This window comes from Alexandromys fortis, unplaced genomic scaffold, assembly GCF_014885135.2.
Source record: "Alexandromys fortis isolate MF-2015 unplaced genomic scaffold, M_Fortis_MF-2015_v1.1 scaffold_26, whole genome shotgun sequence".
Classification (NCBI taxonomy): Eukaryota; Metazoa; Chordata; class Mammalia; order Rodentia; family Cricetidae; genus Alexandromys; species Alexandromys fortis.
Genome location: NW_026067894.1, coordinates 15,298,051 through 15,319,617, shown reverse-complemented (window position 1 = coordinate 15,319,617; position 21,567 = coordinate 15,298,051). Strand labels below are relative to the sequence as shown.

The following is a 21,567-nucleotide window of genomic DNA, read 5'->3' as shown; positions in this document are numbered from 1 at the left end:
TGCCTCTGCCTCTGCCTCTGCCTCTGCCTCTGCCTCTGCCTCTGCCTCTGCCTCTGCCTCTGCCTCTGCCTCTGCCTCTGCCTCTGCCTCTGCCTCTGCCTCTGCCTCTGCCTCTGCCTCTGCCTCTGCCTCTGCCTCTGCCTCTCGAGTGTGAGTGATGGGATTAAAAGGATGTGTCACCATCACCACCGCCGGCTTTTACATTTTTTTCAAGACTGATTGAGGCCAGCAGTTGGCCCAGCAGGTAAAGGCACCTGCTCAGCAACAGCACCCTTGACAACCTGGGCTCAACCACCAGAGTCCGTGTAAGCATGCAAGAAGAGAACAGATTCTGTAAAGTTGCCCTCTGACCCCCACAGATGCACCTTAACACGCATGTACCTCCCCGGCCCCCCACAACACGCAATGACATAAAAACACTAAGAACAATCTATGCTTACCTGTACCTGCTGCTGTTCTCACACCAGAGCTTCTGCTCCCTTCACTAGCGATGCTTCCCTGAGCAGTGTAAAATATGAACAGGGCTGAGGCCATGCCGGTGTGCAGGAGGCTTTCATTCTCCACAGGCCCCTGAACAGGATGGGATCTCTTCCGGTGCTGTGGAATTAGGGCACGCTAATGGGGAGCAATCTGAAGGGCCTATTTTGTAGACGATCTAAAAACACTGTCATCTCTAACCAGTGGGCAGCCGTGTCTATTTTCATGAAATGTTTGTTTCGAGAAGTTAGTCACCACTGTTTGCCTGACATTCGTGAAGTTTAATTTTAAGTGGAAAAACAGTTTAGACTGCTTAACAGGAAAACAACACACATCACGCACATGCGCTAATCATAAAGTATTTTTTGTAAAAGGGCCAGTGAGATGGCACAGTGGACATGCTTGCCATGCGGCCTGAGAACCTGCGTTCAACCCCCAAACCTCTGGAAAGGCGGAAGGGAAGGAGCGATGCCACTGTGGTGTCCCCAACCTCCACAGGCCTCACCACCACTCCTGCACACATGAACTAATAATGAAGTTTTAATTAATTTATTGATTTAAATATTTATCTATTAGTTATTTTTATAGTGTTCTTCTGGTATGCTTGCATACCAGAAGGGGGAACCAGATCTCAACATAGATGGTTATGAGCCACTGTGTAGTTGCTAGGAATTGAACTCAGGTCTGGAAGAGCAGCCAGTGCTCTTAACCTCTGAGCCATCTCGCCAGCTCCCTCTTTTTGTTTATTTGAGACAGGATCTCACCATGTAGACCTGACTGGCCTGAAAGTCACTTTGCAGACCAGCCTGGTCACCATCTCTCACAGAGCCCTACCTCTGCCTCTCAAGGACTAAGATTAAAGACATGCACACCATGCCCCATCCCACCTGAATTTTTTTTTGGGGGGGGGGTTTTTTGTTGTTGTTGTTGTTGTTGTTTTTCGAGACAGGGTTTCTCTGTGGTTTTGGAGCCTGTCCTGGAACTAGCTCTTGTAGACCAAGCTGGTCTCGAACTCACAGAGATCCGCCTGCCTCTGCCTCCCAAGTGCTGGGAGTGCGCCACCACCGCCCGGCCTGAATTTTTTTTTTTAAGAATGTGTGTGCTGGGTGACTGGAGAGATGGCTCAGTGCTTAAGAGCACTGACTGCTTTTCCAAAGGACCTGGAGTCAATGCCCAGCACCCACATGGTGGCTCACAACCATCTGTAACTCCAGTCCTAGAGGATCCAACACCTTCCTCCCTCCTCTGGGGGCACCACACATATATGGTGTATAGTCATACAGGCAGGCAAAATATCCATATACATAAAGATAAATAAGGATGTATGTACTGTCTCTCTTTTTAAGGATATGCTCTAACTTAGAATCTATATGCTTATAACTATTTTCAGCAGAAAAATTATAGACTTATTTATTTTATGTGTGTGGGTGCTTTGCCTGCATATATGTCTGTACTTATGTCACGCGCATGCCTGGTGCCCTCAGAGATCAGAAGAGGGCATTGGATCCCATGGAACTGGAGTCCATGATGGCTGTGGGCCACCGTGTGGATGCTGGGAACTGCACACAAGTTCTCTGCAAGAGCAACAGCTGCTCCTAATGGCTGAGCTGCCTCTCCAGCCCCACATTCTTTTTCATTTGCTTGCTTGCTTGTTTGTTTGGGGGTTTTTGTTTGTTTGTTTGTTTTTGGTTTTTGAGACAGGGTTTCTCTGTATAGTCCTAGCTACCCTGGATCTCTGTAGACCAGGCTGGCCTCAAACTTGAAGATCAACCTGCTTCTGCCTCCAGAGTGCTAGGATTAAAGGCCTGCACCACCACCGCCTGGCAAAGCAGTACTTTTTTTTCTTTTCAGTCCTTTTTTTTTTTTTTTTTTTTTTTTTGGTTTTTCGAGACAGGGTTTCTCTGTGGCGTTGGAGCCTGTCCTGGAACTAGTTCGGTAGACCAGGCTGGTCTTGAACTCACAGATGTCTGCCTACCTCTGCCTCCCAAGTGCTGGGATTAAAGGCATGCGCCACCATCCCCCGGCCTTTTCAGTATTTTTTTAAAAGAAAAGTTTTCTGGAGGGTGGAGAGATGGCTCAGTAGTTAAGAGCACTGACTGCTCTTCTAGAGGATCCAGGTTTGATTCCCAGCACCCACATGGCAGCTCAAACTGCCTGTAACTCCAGTTCCAGGAGATTTGACACCCTCACACAGATAGGCATTCAGTCAAACCACTAATGAATATTAAATGTTTTTTAAATTAATTAGTTAATTTTTAAAAAAGGAAGGGAAAGAGATTTTCCTTATCAAGACATATAATAGTGGGGAAAGTTGTGTGTAACACCTGAAGCCCAGTCTTCTAATATTGTCATCGTGGACATTTGCCGTGGGAGGTTGTCACAGAGCACTCCTGAGCCCTGCTTTCTACTGGGCCCCTGGGCTTCTCCCCAAGGGGCTGCTCCCACTGTGCACTCCGCTTCTCAACTCCCTCTGTGCCTAACTCCACTCGCACCCACGGCTTCTTGCAGTACACGCAGTACCTTCCTTGCTCATCGGGATTCTCTCTTGTCTCTGCAGTTCTGAATGACATCATCTCAACCATGTTCAACAGAAAGTTTATGGAGGAGCTGTTCAAACCCCAGGAGCTGTACTCTAAGAAGGCCCTGAGGACGGTGTACGACCGCCTGGCTCACTCCTCCATTATGCGACTGAACCAGGCCAGCATGGATAAGGTGAGCAGACAGCCACTTTGTCAGCTTCACTGCCGCCCTCCCACGTGCAGTAGGTTGTCCTGGGGCGGGATCAAATAGGATTCCAATTGCAGCGGTGTCTTGGGAGAAGCAAGTACGTGTAGTTATGAGCTGTAGTCGGTTGTCAGGTGGAGCGAATCTTAGAAGGCGTCTGCACTCCACCCCTCTGCTGTGTTTCACCTGCCCAAAGAGAGCCCCGCTGCTCAGTCCCCGTTTATGGATAGGAGAGCATGTGCCGCCCCAGTTCAGGGCTCAACCCCCAAGCTTCACCTCTGGGAAGAGGGAAGAGCGGGCGGTTAGGAATTCCAGTATGATCAAAGCATGATGTGATTGTATGCAGATGTCACAATGAAGTCCAATAATATAAACATTAAATATACCTTATTAATTGGTTTTAGCCAGGTGGTGGTGGTGTAGGCCTTTAAGCCCAGCCTGGTCTACAGGACAGGCTACTCAGAGGAACCCTGTCTTTTTTTTTTTTTAATAATTTTTTTTATGATTTATTTAACTTTATTTATGTGCATTGGTGTGAAGGTGTCAGATCCCCTGGAACTGGATTTACAGGCAGTTGTGAGCTGCCATGTGGGTGGTGGGAATTGAACCCAGGTCTTCTTGAAGAGCAGTTAGTGCTCTTAACTGCCAAGCCATCTCTCCAGTCTGAGAAACCCTGTCTTGAAATAAAAAATTGTCAAAATGTTCCAGGACATCCAGAGCTACATAGAGAAATCCTGTCTTGAAAAATAAATAATAGGGGCTAGAGAGATGGCTCAGCGGTTAAGAGCACTGACTGCTCTTCCCGAGGACCCGGGTTCAATTCCCAGCACCCACATGGCAGCTCACAACTGTCTGAAAATGCAGTTCCACAAGATCTGACACCTTCACACCAATGCACATAAAATAAAAGTTAAATAAATCATTATAAAAAAAGAACACAGCACATCTAAAAGAAAAAAGAAAAATAAATAATAATAATAATAATAAATAATAATACTATTTTTTTTTTAAATTGTCAACGTGACCAAAGTCAGAGAAACCATCACAGCCAAGAGCAACCCAGGAAAGCCTGGCAGCCAAATGTCCTGTTGCATTCTGGAGAAGAGCCTGCAGCACAGTGTGACATTAGGGTTGCGCTCAGTCACAAGGGCTTGCCTCACAGACATGGTGACATGAGTCTGCGCCCCAGAACCAAATGCTGGGCATGGTAGTGTGCACTTATAAACCCAGCACTGGGAGACAAAGACAGGAAGCTGTCTGCAGCTTGCTGGCCAGCCAGCCTACCCGAATAGGTGAGCTCCAGGCCAATGAAAGACCCTGTGTCCAAAGAGGTGGATGGCTCGTAAGTATGACACTGAGGGTTAACCCCTTGCCTCAGCAGGTACCCACTTAGACCTAAAGATCTAGGACACTGGGGAGAAACTAATGAGATAGGGTCTTATGTTTCCTAGGCTAGCCTCCAACTCACTATGAGGCTAAGGAAGATCTTGAACATCTGATCCCCTTGCCTCCACTTCCCATATGGTAGCCTGCACAACCACGTCTAGGAATAAAACTCAGGACTTCCTGCATGCTAGGTAACTTCTACCAACTGAGCCACATACCCACATGCCAAGTTCTAGGACTATAGACAATTGTGAAGTTAGACTTGAATAACGATAATTATTTTTCAACTTGCTCCATTATATGAACTTTGTTTTGAAGTTTAAAGACTAACACTAGATGGTGAGTGGGTACACAGAATCAGCATCTGTCTGGTGTTGGTACTAGAGGCCTCAGTGAGATACACCAGCTTTAACTGAGCCTTTATCTCCTGTTGTCTGTCTTTGGGAACGTTACTTCATCCCAAAGACCATCCTCTCGCTAACACGGGCGGAGCCCCTTCCTCAGCCTGCCCGTCTTCTGCTTGGCATCATGGCCTCCTTCAGACCTCTCATGAAGCCCATGATCATCAGAAAGGAGGTGGAGAAACTCATCATCAACGGCATCAGTTGGCACAGTATGTCATAAGCATCATTGGTGGAAACCAAGGTACTGGCAAGATATAAAAGAGATTGATGGTCCAGATCATTTTGTCTTTGGAGACAAAATTCTGTGATGCTGGGGACTGAACCCCAAGTCTCATCCATCCTAGGCACATGCTACATCCTACTCCACAGAGCTACATCCCAGCCTATCAGGGCCCAACATTGGTTACAGAAGTCCAAGCAAAGAAAGCTCCTGTTTCTCATTGTCTTCCAGAAGCCCATGGCCCACAGTGTCAACAAATAATCCACGTGAGGACCGTCCATAGTGTTTCCTCTAAGAAGTTTATGGGAAAGAGCCTGGCTGGCCATTAGACTCATGAATCCCAGTGTCAGGGTGTGCTGTGGAGAAAATGATGATTGTGCACTTTATATTTCTATTTAACCCAAACAAACAAACAAAAACTACATGCCACATTTAAAAATGGAACTAGGAAGCCTGGTGTTGTGATAATCCCAGCACTGGGACGTGGAGGCAGGGGCATCAGAAGTTCAGTGTTAGCCTCTGCTTGATGGTGAGTTTGGTCCCCTGTCTCAAAACTATATTAATCGATTCATTAATTTAAAAATAAGAGTGGGGGCTCAAGAGATAGTTCCAAGCATATACTTAAGAGGACCCAAGTGCAGGTCCCTTGTCAAGTGGCTCACAGCCACCTTTAACTCCATCTCCACGGGGAAACAAGGCCTCTGGCCTCTTAGGGCACTGACAATCATTTGTACACCCCTACATGCATGTACATGAACATAATTCAAAATGTTTTTTAATTTTAAAAATTTAAAAATAAAAATGGGGGTAGGGCTGGGGATTTAGTTTAGTTAGTAAAATGTTTGCTTTGTGTCTTAATTGATGTTTATTGCTGCAAAGAGACACCATGACCATGACAGCTCTTATAAGGAAAACATTTAATTGGGGTGGCTTACAGTTTCAAAGGTTTAGTCCATTATCATTATGGCAGGAAGCATGGCTGCAGACAGGCAGAGAGATAGTTGAGAATTCTATATCCAGATCAGCAGGCAGAGAGAGTGAAATGGGCTTGGCTTGAGCTTCTGAAACCTCAAAGCCCACCCAGTGACACACTTCCTCCAACAAGGCCACACCTCCTAAAACCTGTCACTTGAAGTAGCATCTCTTCAAGCATACAAATATGTGAGCCTATGGGGGCCATTCCTGTGCAAACCATCACACTCTGTGTACACAAAACCTGGGTTCCATTCAAAGCACTACAAAAAAAGGGGGAGGGGAGGAATAGTCATATAGAAAACAAGCTACAGGGGCTAGAGAGATGGCTCAGTGGTTAAGAACCTGGCTACTCTTCCAGGGGACCCAGGTTCTATTCTTAGCACCTACAAGGTGGTTCACAATTGTTTGTGACTTCAATTCCAGAGGATCCAGCATCTTCTTCTGGCCTTTGTATGCACCGGGCATTTACATGGTACACAGATACACATCCAGGCAAACATGCATACATATAAAGTAAAAATAAAAAAGAAATGGAACAAAGAGGTACTCGAATCAGGATTTCCAGATTCTCCCAAGTCCAGGGCCCAGTGCAGAACCCACAACAACAAATACGGTCTCAAATGTGTCCATCAGGAAGACACAGAGGATGACCAGAAACCATGGTTTGCCCAGAGACATTCTGGCTAGTGCTGTTGTCTTAGCTCAGTTACTAACATCACCCCCTCACATTCTCAGAAGTGCTCTGGCATATGGTCCCCACAGCTGCTTTGCTCAGGTTCTGGTCTACTTTGATGATCCCATCTGTCTATGTGTGGGTTGACAGCTCTATGACCTGATGACCATGGCTTTCAAATACCAAGTGCTGCTGTGTCCTCGCCCCAAAGATGTGCTGCTGGTCACTTTCAACCATTTAGACTCCATCAAGGGACTCATCCGGGACTCCCCAACCATCCTGCATCAAGTGGACGAGACCTTCCGGCAGCTAATAGAAGTAAGCTTGTCACCAGCCCGACATCTCACTGCCACAACCCTTGTTCTCAGCCAACTGTAAGGACCAGCAGGTTCTCTGATTACAATGACAGGGTCAAAGCTAGGACATTCCTAAAATCCCACAGCTGCCTATTTTGTAACTGCAATGGGCAGTTATCATCTTAGGCTCTCTACTATGGCCTTTGTGGAGGGAAAGCAATGACAGAGAACTTCCCCCATGCCTGAAAGGGCTTGTCTGTTGAACTGGGGGGAACAGAGAGACACTCCAGACCTGTGGCACGGCAGGGTCTGTTCTACTTGGGAGGGTGGGTACTGACACTCCTGCTGCCGAGGTCCCTGCTTATCTGAGTCCCACCCCTGAGCACCCTAACCCTGCCTGTCCCCACAACTCGCCTGTGGTGGAAAGTGCAGTGCTTCCCTCTGCTCTGCCTCACAGATATATGGGAGTCTCTCTGCCGGGGAGTTCCAGTTGATCCGGCAGACACTGCTCATCTTCTTCCAAGACCTGCATATCCGAGTAAGTACCTGGAACCCCTGTGACTGACTGCTGCCCTGGCCACCAGCCAGTCATCTGGAAAGACCAGGAGCAGGATTTTTGCTCAGCTAATGTTGCCCATCACGCTTTGAATCTGTGACGATAACCATTCTTGTGATAGATTTCAGCCATTTTTCCCCCGCTTCCATTGAGCTTCTTTGAAATGTTGGTTTATCCTTTGCTTCTGCAGAAGAACTGCCTGTCCAGGTGCCAGTCTGACCTCAGAGCTTTTCTCAAGCTTCCTACCCTGAGTGTCCCTGCATCAGATGCTGTCACACGGCTGCCCTCCTGCTCCCTTTCCCTGGGCCTTCCCACTTCCCTTTCTGCCTTCCCCTAACTCTCCCTCTACCTGTCTCCAAGCCTTCCTCCCCTGCCTTCACCCATCCACCCACTTGCTGAACTCCATCCTGATCAGGTCTACTGGGCCTATAATTCCATGTCTGAAGCTAAACTATTGCCCGAAAGCCAAGTGTACCTGACTCTGTGGCCTCTGTTGAGGACACATCCTTTCCACCGCTCACTTGGCTTAGAACCAAAGTCACTTTGATTCTCCATTTTTGATCTGTCCAGTTGCTTAGAAAGTGCACACAGGAGGCCGGGCGGTGGTGGCGCACGCCTTTAATCCCAGCACTTGGGAGGCAGAGGCAGGCGGATCTTTGTGAGTTCGAGGCCAGACTGGTCTACAAGAGCTAGTTCCAGGACAGGCTCCAAAGCTACAGAGAAATCCTGTCTTTAAAAACTAAAAAAAAAAAAAAAAAAAAAAAGGAAGTGCACAGGATTTCCCCTCCTAAGGCTCTGCCCTTCTCGGCGAGCTGCTGACACATTAGCTCACATTCTTCACCTTACAGTTTCGGGGACCATGACCATGTCTGCGTGTATACGAAGCAAGTTCCTGCAGATGAGCCTTAGCCTGCATTCATTTCTCGCTGGCTGTTGTCCCCTAAATGTCCCTCTCTCATTGTGTCATGCCTACTCCAAACAGTTCTCTACCCTAACTTTCAGAAACATACCTCCGGCCAGGCGATGGTGGCATATGCCTTTAATCCCAGCACTTGGGAGGCAGAGGCAGGCGGATCTCTGTGAGACCAGCCTGGTCTACAAAGCTAGTTCCAGGACAGGCTCCAAAGCCACCTCCGAACTTGTGGGGTCGGGGAAGGTGACTCTACCAGATGGGGCTTGTTCCTTCCTAAAGTTGAGCCAACTGAGGTGAAAGATGGTCAAACCAGCCATGGCCCTGGTGCTAGACTGGTGCACACTGAGCCCTTGACTCTGTGCCAATCACTGCTCTTCAATCCTAGCTCCTTTACCTGGAAGTGGAAATGACAGTATGTAATTTAGAGTTTGCTAGAAGAACCCAGTGAAGGGACATATGTAATGTACATGTTACATGTGTGCGCTTGTATATGAATGGTATGGACCACTTCTACAAAGGATATGTAAGAAACTCGTCATGGTTCTGCCTTCTGGAGTGAGGAACTGCGGCGGACAAGCAGAACAGAGGGGCACAGACCCTCCTGTACCTTTGGGACCTCATACTTACACACAAATGAAAACCAAAATCAAGGAAAGGACTAGAGTGTGGTTTACGCCAGAATGTGTTTCTCTTCCAGGGGACAGATGATAAATAGATTTCAGCTCTAATGCCAATTTTATTTTTAACCCTCATGAATAATTTCATTGTATTAGCTAGGGATGGAGCAAGAAAAACATGAATATAAACTAAGATCTCTAATGTTTGTGGGTGAAAATATAAAAATATGAAAGTGCAAGCAAGATTAAGTTTTGCGCAGATTTGACATCAATTTGAACATACTGAAAATTCTACTTCATAGTGTTTCCAGGACCATGCATTTTTAGGCATATTTTATGGATTGCAGTAATATAAACAGCCATATTGATTTCTCAGTTGTGAGGAGATAAAATTCATTGTAATGAAAAGACATGCCTAATAATAATTCTACAGTGAACTCATTAAAATATATTAAGTCACTAAATATATTGGGCTTTAATTGCTAAATGAGTAAACAAGGAAACATCAAAATCATAGCCAGTCATGGCAGGCAGACCCGTAAACCTCCACTGGGGAAGTAGAGGCCCGAGGAACAGGAGTTCAAGGTCATCCTCAGCTATGCGCTAGCCTGGGGGGGAGGGGGGACTGGGACTGATTTGAAGTGGGGATGAATCACACAGCTTGGCAATCCTCTGCCAATGATCCGAACATCTGGGCTGGCTTCCCATTCTGGTCTTTAATGGTGTTTCTGTTCCCTTGCAACTTGTGATTGCCCATACAAATTTTCTGTTTTCAAAATAGTCTTGATAGATTTTAAATTTGTTAGCAAAACCAACTACATCAAGAAAACACAGTTCTGCACTCTTGCGTTTTTAACCAAAGCAAATACAAAACTGCATATCCAACACCAAGCCTTCTATATCATGGAACTACATGAGGCATCGTGAATGCGGCCACAGTCCTGGCCTGTGCACAGGGACCTTGACAGAGACTGCACTAGGACCAGTTCCATATAGGCTCCTCAAGGGTTAGTTACAACTGCCACAGCCCCACAATCCCCTTCAGCCCTCTGGAGACACTCCAGAGCTGCTCCGGAAGGCCTTGCTCCTCCACCATCCCTCTGAACTATGACCTCTCGTTCTTGCCTTCTTCCATCAGGACTCTCCTGCTCTTCCCATTGTCTGCGTTATTGAAAGCATCACCCTATCTTAACTCTCCACAAATATTCCCTTCCCTTCTGTAGACAGAAGTTTCTGACCCACCCGATCCCAAAGCCATTCACTACCAAAGAAATACATTATAAACTGTTTGGCCTATTAGTACAGGCTTTTTAAAAAAATAATTTATTTAACTTTATTTTATGTGTGTTGGTGTGAAGGTGTCAGAGCCCTGGAACTAGAGTTACAGACAGCTGTGAACCATCATGTAGGCGCTGGGAATTGAACCCCGGTCTTCTGGAAGAGCAACACAAGGCAGGGTGAATGAGACCTCAATGCCTGCCCCTAATGACAGCTCCACCACCAAGGTCACACCTCCTCCATCAAAGCCACACTTCCTAATCCTTTCCAAACAGTTCCAACAACTAGGGACCAAGTATTGAAGTGAGCCAAGGCCCATTCTCATTCAGACCACCACATGACGTTTTTACATGTATGTTTGTGTCCCGGGTCCTCATAGGCCATTTACTGTCTTTCTTCTAGCTCTGGAGTGTGGACCCAGGGCCTCAGCCATGCTTAGCAAGTGCTCTAAACTAACTGCACCCCCAATCCTCCAGGCAGACTAAGAATTAGCTGCCTTTTATTGAGCTCCTACTATGTGTAGGCTCCGCCTGCTCCCTATGCTTGATGCCAGGGCCTTACCCATGCTAAACCAGTGCTCTACCACTGCCTTGTCTTCCTGGATGCTGTTTTTATAAATTTTCCTCATCTTTAAAACAAGAAAACGTTTGAAGGGTTTAGGGTCAAGCTCAGAGTCAACTTATTATATGGGGCGGGAGAAGTGGTTCAGCAGTTAGGAGCGCCTGTTCTGGGTGACTCATAACTTAGAACCTAGAACTAACTCTAGCTCCAAGGGACCCCCTGCCTCCTGGCCTCCACAGGCATCCACATGCATATGTGCACATACACTTATGCACGCATACACATAACTACACATGAATGAATATGAACGTGTGTGTGTGTGTGTATGTGTGTGTGTGAACTCATTGTGTGGGTGAAGCCACTCTAAACCTGCATGTCCATTTTGGTATGTCGCTCCCTTCATGTTACAAGCTCACTAGGTAGCTTCACAAACCATTGCCCGGTGTTCATTCTCAGAACATGTGTGTCCATGAAAGCATAGCAGAAAAATGACATATATAATTTTTTTCCAGGTATCCACATTTCTAAAGGATAAAGTTCAAAATTCTAATGGTCGCTTTGTATTGCCGGTGTCCGGGCCTGTTCCCTGGGGAACTGAAGTTCCTGGAGTCATCAGGTAACTCCTCAGTGGTGACTTCTCACCGTGTTTGAGGGGCAGAAACACAGAACATGCCCACCCCAGGAACTGTAGCCCTGCGGAGCCCCTCCGGCTCTGCTTACCTGTCTTTTCTTCAGTGAAGCTCAGCTATCCAGAGGTCGAGGACGAATCCCACTGTAGCCACTTGAGTGGAGGATACTTGGGGCAAGCCACCCACTTCCTAGGTCCATCTCCTCATCCCTTAAGTGGTTGCTGTGAGAAGGCCACATACTCTGAGATGTTTACACAGCTCTCGTGCCTCTGTCTAGTTGTCAGAATTGTCTTCATCTTTCTTTTTCTTTCATTTTTTAAAAATATTTATTTATTTATTTATTTATTATGCATACAATATACTGTCTGTGTGTATGTTTGCAGGCCAGAAGAGGGCACCAGACCTCATTACAGATGGTTGTAAGCCACCATGTGGTTGCTGGGAATTGAACTCAGGACCTTTGGAAGAGCAGGCAATGCTCTTAACCACTGAGCCACCTCTCCAGCCCTTTTCTTTCTTTTTTTTTTTTTTCATTTTGATTTTTTGAGACAGAGTTTCTCTGTGTAGCCTTGACTGTCCTAGAACTCACTCTAAACCAGGCTGGCCTCAAACTCCCAGAGATCCTCCTACCTCTGCCTCCCTTGTGCTGGGGATTAAAGGCATGCGCCACCACCATCCAACTTGTCTTTATCTTTTGTTTGGTTGGTTTTTTTTTTTTTTAATATTTATTTATTATGTATACAATGTTCTGTCTGTATGCCTACAGGCCAGAAGAGGGCGCCAGACCTCATTACAGATGGTTGTGAGCCACCATGTGGTTGCTGGGAATTGAACTCAGGACCTTTGGAAGAGCAGGCAATGCTCTTAATCACTGAGCCATCTCTCCAGCCCTTGTTTGGTTGGTTTTAGGGTCCCTGGGAATAGAACCCACAGTCTTGCACATGCTAAGCAAGTGTGCTGAAATACACCTCCAACTTAGCTTCTTTTTTAAAATTTATTTATTTATTATGTATACAGTGTTCTGTCTGCGTGTATGCCTGCATGCCATAAGAGGGCGCCAGACCTCATTACAGATGGTTGTGAGCCACCATGCAGGTGCTGGGAATTGAACTCAGGACCTCTGGAAAAGCAGCCACTGCTCTTACCTCTGAGCCTTCTCTCTGGTCCCCCAGCCTAGCTTCTTTGTCCTGCTGTGCACACAGAGGTGGCCTCTGAGGCTCCAGGGTCTAGAGAATTCCTGTCATGCCATCCTTTGTATTTCAGAATGTTCAACGACAAAGGAGAAGAAGTGAAGAAGATAGAATTCAAGCATGGCGGAGACTATGTTGCCGCACATAAGGAAGGTTCTTTTGAGCTGTATGGAAATAGAGTCTTGAAACTGGGAACTAACATGTAAGCAAATTCTCCCTCTGAATGAAGTCCACAGAGGGCATATCATTAAAAACAAAAAACCAGACCTCTGCTCTGAAAAATCCCCACTGACTATGCTGAGTGTAATGGTTTAAGTAAAATGCTGCAGATCTCTGAGTGGTGGCAGCAGGCAGCATGTCCTGAGATCATGGCAGGCCATGAAGGCAGCTGGGTCCCAGGCAGGAAGCCACATGGCAGGTGAGAGACTGAGACAGATAGGTACACCATGCAGAATGGAAGTTGGATATTTATTTAGTGGGTTGTTGTGGAGGCGTAGGAGAGAAGGGGAAGGAGAAAGAGAGAGAGAGAGAGAGAGAAACAGAAGAGAGGAGGGAAAGGGAGAAGTGAGGAGAGAGGAGAGACAGAAGCTGCCTCTAAGAGGGGGAGAGGGGGCTGAAAGGAAGGGACTCAGGCTAGAAGCTGAAGATCAGCTTGCCTTGGTGGATGGGGGAGGGAATGGGCATGGCTTGTCTCTTAAAGGGACAGGACAGACCATTACACTGAGGATGTGGCACAGCTAATAGGACGCTTGCCAATTACACATGAAGCTCTGCCTTCTGTTCCCAGTACCACATAAACCACATAATCCCAGCATTTGGGATATGAAGACAAGAGGATAAAAGTTCATCAGGGTCATCCCGGGCTACATGGTGAGTTTAAGGGCAGCCTAGAGTACTAAAGAGCCTGTCTGGGAGCAAAACAAACAAACCCCATTAATCAGTGGAGTCATTTCCCCAAATATAATGCTTGTACAACCCTGACATCTAAGGGTCGGGGATCCCTAGGAACATTTCCAAGGCAAAAGATATATAATGTTAAATCACCATGGAGGAGAAGTAGCCAGTGTCTCTTGGCTGTAGAAGCCGTATGGCCACCTTGGAATGTTATCCATGTCCTCAATGCTATTCTTTCCCCGCCCCCCAGAAGGGGTTTGTCTTGTGTGACAGTCCTGGCTGTCCTGGAACTCACTTTGTAAACCAGACTGGCCTTGAACTCACTGAGATCTGCCTGCCTCTGCCTCCTAAGTGCTGAGATTAAAGGTGTGTGCCACCCCTGCCCGGCCTCAATGCTATTCTTTCTGGGTTTACTTCTTGGGGAGGAGGTAAGATGTGTGCAGTTCATAACTCAGATGAGCTCTACACTCACAGCCCCTTTCTGGTGCCTTTTAACATCTCAACAAAAAGTGACAACTTTGTTTGCAGTTAGAAGGGAGTCAGTGAACCAGGTGGATAACACCACCATTTCCTGTTGCCACCAGGTACAGCGTGAATCGGCCTGTGGAAACCCATATGTCTGCAGAATCAAAGAACTTAGCCTCAAGGACACAGGTAAACGTCTGCCCTCCCTGTTTTCCTCCTCCTTCTTTCTACACCCAGCTGTCTGATGGGGGGGGGGGAACTCCAGCTTCCAGAGCGAGTCACCTTTACCTCACTGTTTGCAGCCTTCCCTTCAGCCTGACAAGGACACAGGTTTCTAATTGTAGCTGTGCTCAGAGCCTTCCAGTGATCTGACTAATTAGGTAATTTGGGGATTGGTTTGCCACTATAATTAAATAAGAGCCACATACCAGGACATGGCAAATGCCAGAGCCACGAGGCCTGTGGCTGCCGGGTCCAACGTGTGCAAATTCGGGCATCAAATCGTCCCTCTTTGGTGCCTCCTGGTTTTAAGGATGTGGTAGCCACTTTCAACATGAGGTTTTCACCCCTCTGAGTTCCGTATCTATACATTTTCACCAACTAGCCACACGCTAGCTGTGGGACAAATCGTGGACTGTTCAGTTATTAAATAAGAACCATGTCCATGGGTTGGCGATGATGTGGTCCCATCCTGAAGAAACTTTGGGTTCCCCAGGAAGGACAGTGCTGGAAACAAACAGCAACAAGATGGAAGCGGTGCGTTGACAGTCTGTGCCAGAAGATGGCGCTCTGTCCTTTGGGGTGGGAGCATGGGGACAAGGCTTTCAGAGGATGTGGCATAGAAATAGGGCTCCGGAGTGGGCAAGACACCAAAGAGCAGAGGAGGAGAAGTGGGTGACAGTCGAGGTGGCAAAGTGTCTTGTTTGGAGCGGCAGCTAGTCCCCTCATAGCACAGCAGAGGCTGAGGTTTTACTGGACTCAAGGACACTGGAGTCTGATTAAGGAAGGTCTTAACTCCATTTTGTTCTTTATACAGGAGGTAGGGGGCTTTGTTCCATGAAAGACAGAAATGTGTTTTCAGTAACTGGTGGTAGTGGGTTAGAGTCCCAGCCAGGCAGGAAGATGAAGTCAGGGAATGGCCTAGAGTCTGTGTTCCTGGATATCACCAGCAGATGGCAGTATGGGAGTTCCTCCGGATCGGTCCCCTTGCCCTGCAGACTTGACAGGAGCCACTTGGCCGAGGGAACTGGACCGACTGAAGAGGAAGTAGGGCCCTTCTCCTCCCCTCCCAGGAGGAAGGCAGCCTGGGAAGTGGGGGTCCCCGGGGCATTCCACTCAGCTTCAAAGCTGAAAGTCTGTGGTTTGCTTCTTTGCTAGAGTCCCTCTGCTGCTGCCTGGATTGTTCTTCTGGCTAAGCTTGCTTTCTGTGTGGTAGCTGAACCCAGAAATAATTTAAACTGTTATTGTTTTTGCCTTGCTTTATAATTCCTCCCTGTGTCTCTGGGGTCTTGGCAGGAAATACGATCACCCTGTGTGGCTACAAATCACATAGTTGTCTCTACAGGAAAACATTGCTCCAAACCCTCTTGCCAAAGAAGAGCTGAACTTCTTGGCCAGGCTAATGGGAGGGATGGAGATCAAGAAAACAAGCGGCCCCGAACCAGGATTCCGGTTGAATCTGTTTACGACCGATGAAGAGGAGGAGTACGTTTCAATCCTGTTCTCTTTTGCTTCTTTTAGGCAGGGTCTCCTAGAGCCCAAATGGCCCCAGATTCGCTGTGTAGCTGAGAATGCCCTTAACCTCCTGGTCCTCCTGGCACTCAGCTGTCTCCCACTGAAGTCCGTGAGGCTGCCACTCAGCAGTGTTCTGTAGCCTCTGTAGCCGTCTCTAAGGTCCCATCCCAGAAGCTTCCTGAGGTGGCGGTTGGGGGGGTACAACCCAGAGTTCTCCAGTGGAGAGCCATGACACTGGAGCCCAGCAGTCTTTGGATGTCAGTATTGAGGAACCCATTACTAGGTTATATAAAGGTGAATCAGGTGTTGAGCCAGGATAAATGTGGTACACATCTGTAATCCCAGTCCCTGAAGACAGAGGCAGGGGGCTCGTTAGTTCCAGGCTAGCCTGGAATGAATGACCTTTAACCCCTGCCTGCCTCAATCTCCAGACATCTTTTTTCTGGTTGTAGGATGTAGGACTGTTTCTGTTTCCCCCTGTGTTAATTGTTTGCAAATACAGTTGAAAATATTCCATCCAGGCAGTGGTGGCGCACACCTTTAATCCCAGCACCTGGGAGGCAGAGGCAGGTGGATCTCTGTGAGAGAATTCCAGGACAGACTCCAAAAGTATATAGAGAAACCTTCTCTCAAAATTAAATAATAAATAAATACATTCTTGTCCCCATGACTTAGATCAAGTTTAAATACATATGTAAATCCCTTACATGTGATAAGAACACAGACGACAACTGCAGACAACACAGAAACACAGATGTAAAAACCGGAAGTGAAACACCAGCAATCCATATTGACCTGATTAAAGACTCCCTGGGGAGTAAAGAGACGGAACCCCAGAAGTCATTCCCCAAAGTTCTGATGTTTTACTAAGCAGAGCAGCTAAGCAAGAAGCTGACCAGGTGGCGCACACCTTTAATCCCAGCACTTGGGAGGCAGAGATAGGCAAATCTCTGTGAGTTCCAGACCAGCCTGGTCTGCAAGAGCTAATTCCAGGACAGGCTCCAAAGCTAGAGAAACCCTGTCTGGAAAAACCAAAAGAAAAAAAAAAAGCTGACCAGGCTGGGTTGGTGAGGTGGCTTAGCAGCTAAAAGCCCCAAGCCTGAGACCCAAGTTCGAGCCCGGGGACCCCTATGGTGGGAAGAGAGAACTGATACCCACAAAGTGTTCTCTGACTTCTACATGCTTGCCATGGCACCTGTGCATGCATACACTCATGAACACATACAAATATGGAGTTTAAGCACCTGAGCCTGGCCTGCCCTCAGGAGGCTTCCAGGAGGCTCTGGTAGGAGAATGAAGAGCAGAGCAGGAGCTGTTTTAGCCACTAGGTCACAAATGGTGTCGGGAAAACTGATCCGCACTGCGGATCGGAGGGACTGGCGTGTGGTCTGGGCCTCAGAACTTGTTGAGCAGAGACGCTAACACACATGACTTTCTGAAATATAAGAATGTGAGAGGGAGGGGGAGTGGAAAAGCAAGGGGAAATGGCAAAAAAGGATGCAGAGAAAACAGATCATCATGTTCTCATGAGTAATCTCATGCTAGGAAGATGAAACCCTAACATTGTATCCTGGGCTCATTTCTTCCCCCCTCATCCAGACACGCAGCACTGTCCAGGCCAGAGGAGTTATCCTATGAAGTCATCAACATACAGGCTACACAGGTAGGTATCCTCATCATCGTCTTGTAAAAAAAACTTCACTCTCCAAGGACGAAGATGGCTCAGTGGTTAAGAGCCCTACTGCTCTTGCAGAGGATATTAATCCAATTCCTAGCACCTATATGGTAGCTCACAACCGTCTGTACCTCCGCTTCCAGGGGATCTGATGCCTCTTCTGGTTGTAGGATGTAGGACTGTTTCTGTTTCCCCCTTGTGTTAAATGTTTGCAAATACAATTGAAAATATTCCAATAGCCAGGTGATGGTGGCGCACGCCTTTAATCCCAGCACTCGGGAGGCAGAGGCAGGCGGATCTCTGAGTTCGAGACCAGCCTGGTCTACAGAGCTAGTGCCAGGACAGGCTCCAAAGCCACAAAAGAAACCCTGTCTCGAAAAACCAAAAAAAAGAAAAAAGAAAAAGAAAATATTCCAATAAAGAATTGTAATAGGAATAGGCACATACATGTTACACATACATACATGAAGACAGAACACTCATTCACAGAAAATAAAATAAATTTTTTAAAAAATTTGAGCCAGGTAGTGGTGGTGCACACCTTTATCCCAGCACTTGGGAGGCAAAGGCAGCTGGATCTCTGTGAGTTCAAGGACAGCCCAGTCTACAGAGTGAGTTCCAGAACAGCCAGGACTACACAGTATAGCCCTGTCTTAAGAAACAAAAACAAAAAAAATGGTCTCTAATGGTCTCCTATTGTGTTTGTCCCTAATCTAGCAAAGAGCTGAGCCCCTTGACAGCATGAAACTTAAATATCCCCTGGTGCAGAGAGGAACCTGGCAAACATATCCTCTTCCTCTCTCTCCCCTCATTTCTCCCACAGGACCAGCAACGGAATGAGGAGTTGGCCCGGATCATGGGGGAGTTTGAGGTCACAGAGCAGCCGGAGATCACACAGCAGAGCGCCAGCAAGGGAGATGACTTGCTCGCCATGATGGACAGGTTATAGAAGTGCCATGGGCACCGCCTACCACTCCCTCAAGACGCTGCCTCATGAGCACCCTGGGGACAGATGGCCTGGGATCCAGTGTGCTCCTGCTGGTTTCTCCAGCTGAGATCTGCATCTAGTTCATCTTTATATCAGAACAAACTGAAAACCTCTCAGAGAGCATCCTCTTCTGAAGCCACGCACATATATGTATTTTCAGCAAAATATATTCTGCCTCTTAACCCAGACCTTCCCCATAATTTGTAATTCTGTGGTGACCATGCAAGCATCCTAGGCCGGAGGTTGAGCCCAGGTCAGTAAGGGGGCGTGGCCATTAGTTATCACAGCAGCTCTTCCGGCAGGGACATGAACTCCATAAGTGCCTGTGAGGACAGAGGAGCAACACCTGAAATCTCTGTGCAGGAGGATAGAAAGTTTCTGGACATCCTGGGCTACATGACAAGATACTTCTTTAGCTGGGCAGTGGTAGCGCATGCCTTTAATCTCAGCAGGTGAATCTCTGAATTTAAGACCCACCTGGTCTACAAGGTAAGTTCTAGGACAGCCAGTGCTACACAGAAACCCAGTCTCAAAAACAAAACAAAACAAAAAACTTTGGGTACTCTGTAGGTAAGAGTACTAGTCATTCAAATTTAATGACCTGAATTTGATCCCTAGATCGCCTGCATAAAAAACCTGCTGTGATGTGGGGCGGTGGTGGCACACATCTTTAATCCCAGCGCTCAGGAGGCAGAGGCAAGCAGATCTCTGTGAGTTTAAGTCCAGCCTGGTCTACAAAGGGAGTTCCAGGACAGCACTTGGGAGTCAGAGACAGGCAGATCTTTGTGAATTGAAGGCCAGCCTGGTCTACACAGCGAGTTCCAAGACAGCCAGGACTGTTACACAGAGAAATCCTGTCTCAAAAAAAAAAGAAAGAAAGGAAAGAAGGAAGGAAGGAAGGAAGGAAGGAAGGAAGGAAGAAAGGAAGGAAGGAAGAAAGGAAGAAAGAAAGAAAGAAAAAATAAAAAGAAGCCCTAACTAAGGCAGTCAGTCATGGCAGTTTAGGAGTTACCCGGCCTCTGCCTCCTGCACATTAAGAGCTGTCACCTCTGAGAGGTAGAGTAAGCCGGGCAGTGGCAAGGCAGCTTTGCTAGGCCCAGTCTGGCCAGACGTTTGTTCTTCTGTGCCTGTACTCCTTCCCAGAGTCTGCCTTTATCACCAAAGACCAGCTTGTGAGCTGTGACCTCAGTCTCCTCTACATTCCTAGCAAACCTCAGGCGGAACCTTAGGTTGGGTGCCTAGGAGGCGCACTTGGCACGCTTCTCCCAGGGACTCACGTGAACTGCCTCAGGTCACAGCTGCCTGAGATAGTTCAGAAAGGCCAGGGAGTTCTGTCTCACAGGCTCCCTTCTGGGACCAGTGACCCACAAGTTCAGGGCCAGCCAACTATCTGAATGGCAGAGGGTGACAGAGAAACCCAACTGAGCAGGCCACTGTGTAAAATGGGATCAACTTGAAGATCCCTGTGTGGACTCATGAGAAATGTGGGATATAGTTTTGGATTGCAAGATCAGAGAACCTGCCCTTTGGCCGGCCCAAGGCAGAGATTCAGTCCTGGAAGGTAAGCCACCAGGTATTTCTCACCCAGTGAGAACACTCCTTCCCACCAGATGCCCAACCTTTTGACACTGCAAAAAGTTCAACGACCATACAAACGAGTTTTTAAAAAAAAAAAAAAATCATGGTTTTTTTTTTTTGAAGCAATTTATTAAGAAAAGGAACATGGTGGTGCTGGATGACTTAAACGGTTAAAAGCACTTACTGCTCTTCTAGAGGACCAGAATTCAGATCCTAGCATCCACATCAGGTGGCTCACAACTGCCTATAACACTCCAGGGGATCTGATGCCCTCTTCCGGCCCCGTGGGCACCAGCATACATGCAGTATACATGCACACGCACATAAAAATTAACATTTGCTAGGAGTGGCGATGCACACCTTTAATCCGTGCCCAAGAGGCAGAGGCAGGTGGATCTCTGAATTCAAGGCCAATCTAGTCTACAGAGCGAGTTCCAGGACAGCCAGAGCTACACAGAGAAACCCTGTCACAAACGCAAAACAAAAAACAAAACTCCAAAAAAAATTAAATTAGGGTTTTTCATTTTTTATTTTAAACAATACTTTATTGATTCTTTGGAAATATCACATCAAGCACCTACTCACTTCCTAGTCCCTCCACATCTGCCCATCACCTCTGCAGCAGGCATTCCGCCCCCCCAAATTAATTAAAAATAAGATACACAAAAAACCCACCTCGCTCCTCCATCTTCCAACACCTCGTCGGGAGCTCTGGTGTGTCATGAAGTAAATTAGGTTTAAGAAAAGCTGATGGTGCGGGGCGGTGGTGGTGCACGCCTTTAATCCCAGCACTTGGGAGGCAGAGGCAGGCAGATCTCTGTGAGTTTGAGGCCAGCCTGGTCTACAGAGAGAGTTCCAGGACAGGCTCCAAAGCCACAGAGAAAACCTGTCTCAGGGAAAAACAAAACAAATCAAAATGCTCATGTTTTTGTTTTTCCACTTATTATTTACTATGCGCGTGATGCATGAATTTGGAGGTCGAGACAGCTTTCAGAGTCCATCTCTCAGGACGCAGTGGGTCCCATGGCCTGAATTCCGGTCATTCGGCTTAGAAAGACGCACCTTTATCCACTGAGCCACAGCATTTGCTTCTTTAATATTTTAGTTACTTACAATTCTGGAGGTTTTGTTGTTTTCTATTTGTTTTTTTTTTGAGACAGGGTCTTCATTATGTAGCTCCGACTGTCCTGGAGATCTGCCTGCCTCTGCCTCCCAAGATCTGAAAAGATGTGCAATACCACACTAAATTCACAGTTCTGTGTCAGGCTGCGTTCATGGCTCTCCTGAGGCACATGTTTCCCGTGGGCTGCAGGTTCGAGCCACCTGCTTCTGCT

At 47.2% G+C, this 21,567-nt stretch overlaps 1 protein-coding gene across 2 annotated transcripts in view; it reads left to right on the top strand.

Moving 5' to 3' along the window:
• Oscp1 (organic solute carrier partner 1) overlaps positions 1-18,881 on the top strand; it is a 32,064-nt gene extending 13,183 nt beyond the window's left edge. Inside the window, exons 3-11 of one of the 2 annotated variants that reach the window (XM_050151647.1) lie at positions 3,035-3,189; positions 7,010-7,177; positions 7,613-7,693; positions 11,593-11,696; positions 12,973-13,101; positions 14,378-14,447; positions 15,823-15,962; positions 17,592-17,655; positions 18,491-18,881. In XM_050151647.1, coding sequence (XP_050007604.1) covers positions 3,035-3,189; positions 7,010-7,177; positions 7,613-7,693; positions 11,593-11,696; positions 12,973-13,101; positions 14,378-14,447; positions 15,823-15,962; positions 17,592-17,655; positions 18,491-18,616 — 1,037 coding nt within the window. In that variant the 3' untranslated portion in view covers positions 18,617-18,881. The remainder of the gene's footprint in view (positions 1-3,034; positions 3,190-7,009; positions 7,178-7,612; positions 7,694-11,592; positions 11,697-12,972; positions 13,102-14,377; positions 14,448-15,822; positions 15,963-17,591; positions 17,656-18,490) is intronic. The other variant, XM_050151637.1, reaches the window with a different exon arrangement.
• Positions 18,882-21,567: the final 2,686 nt, after the last annotated feature.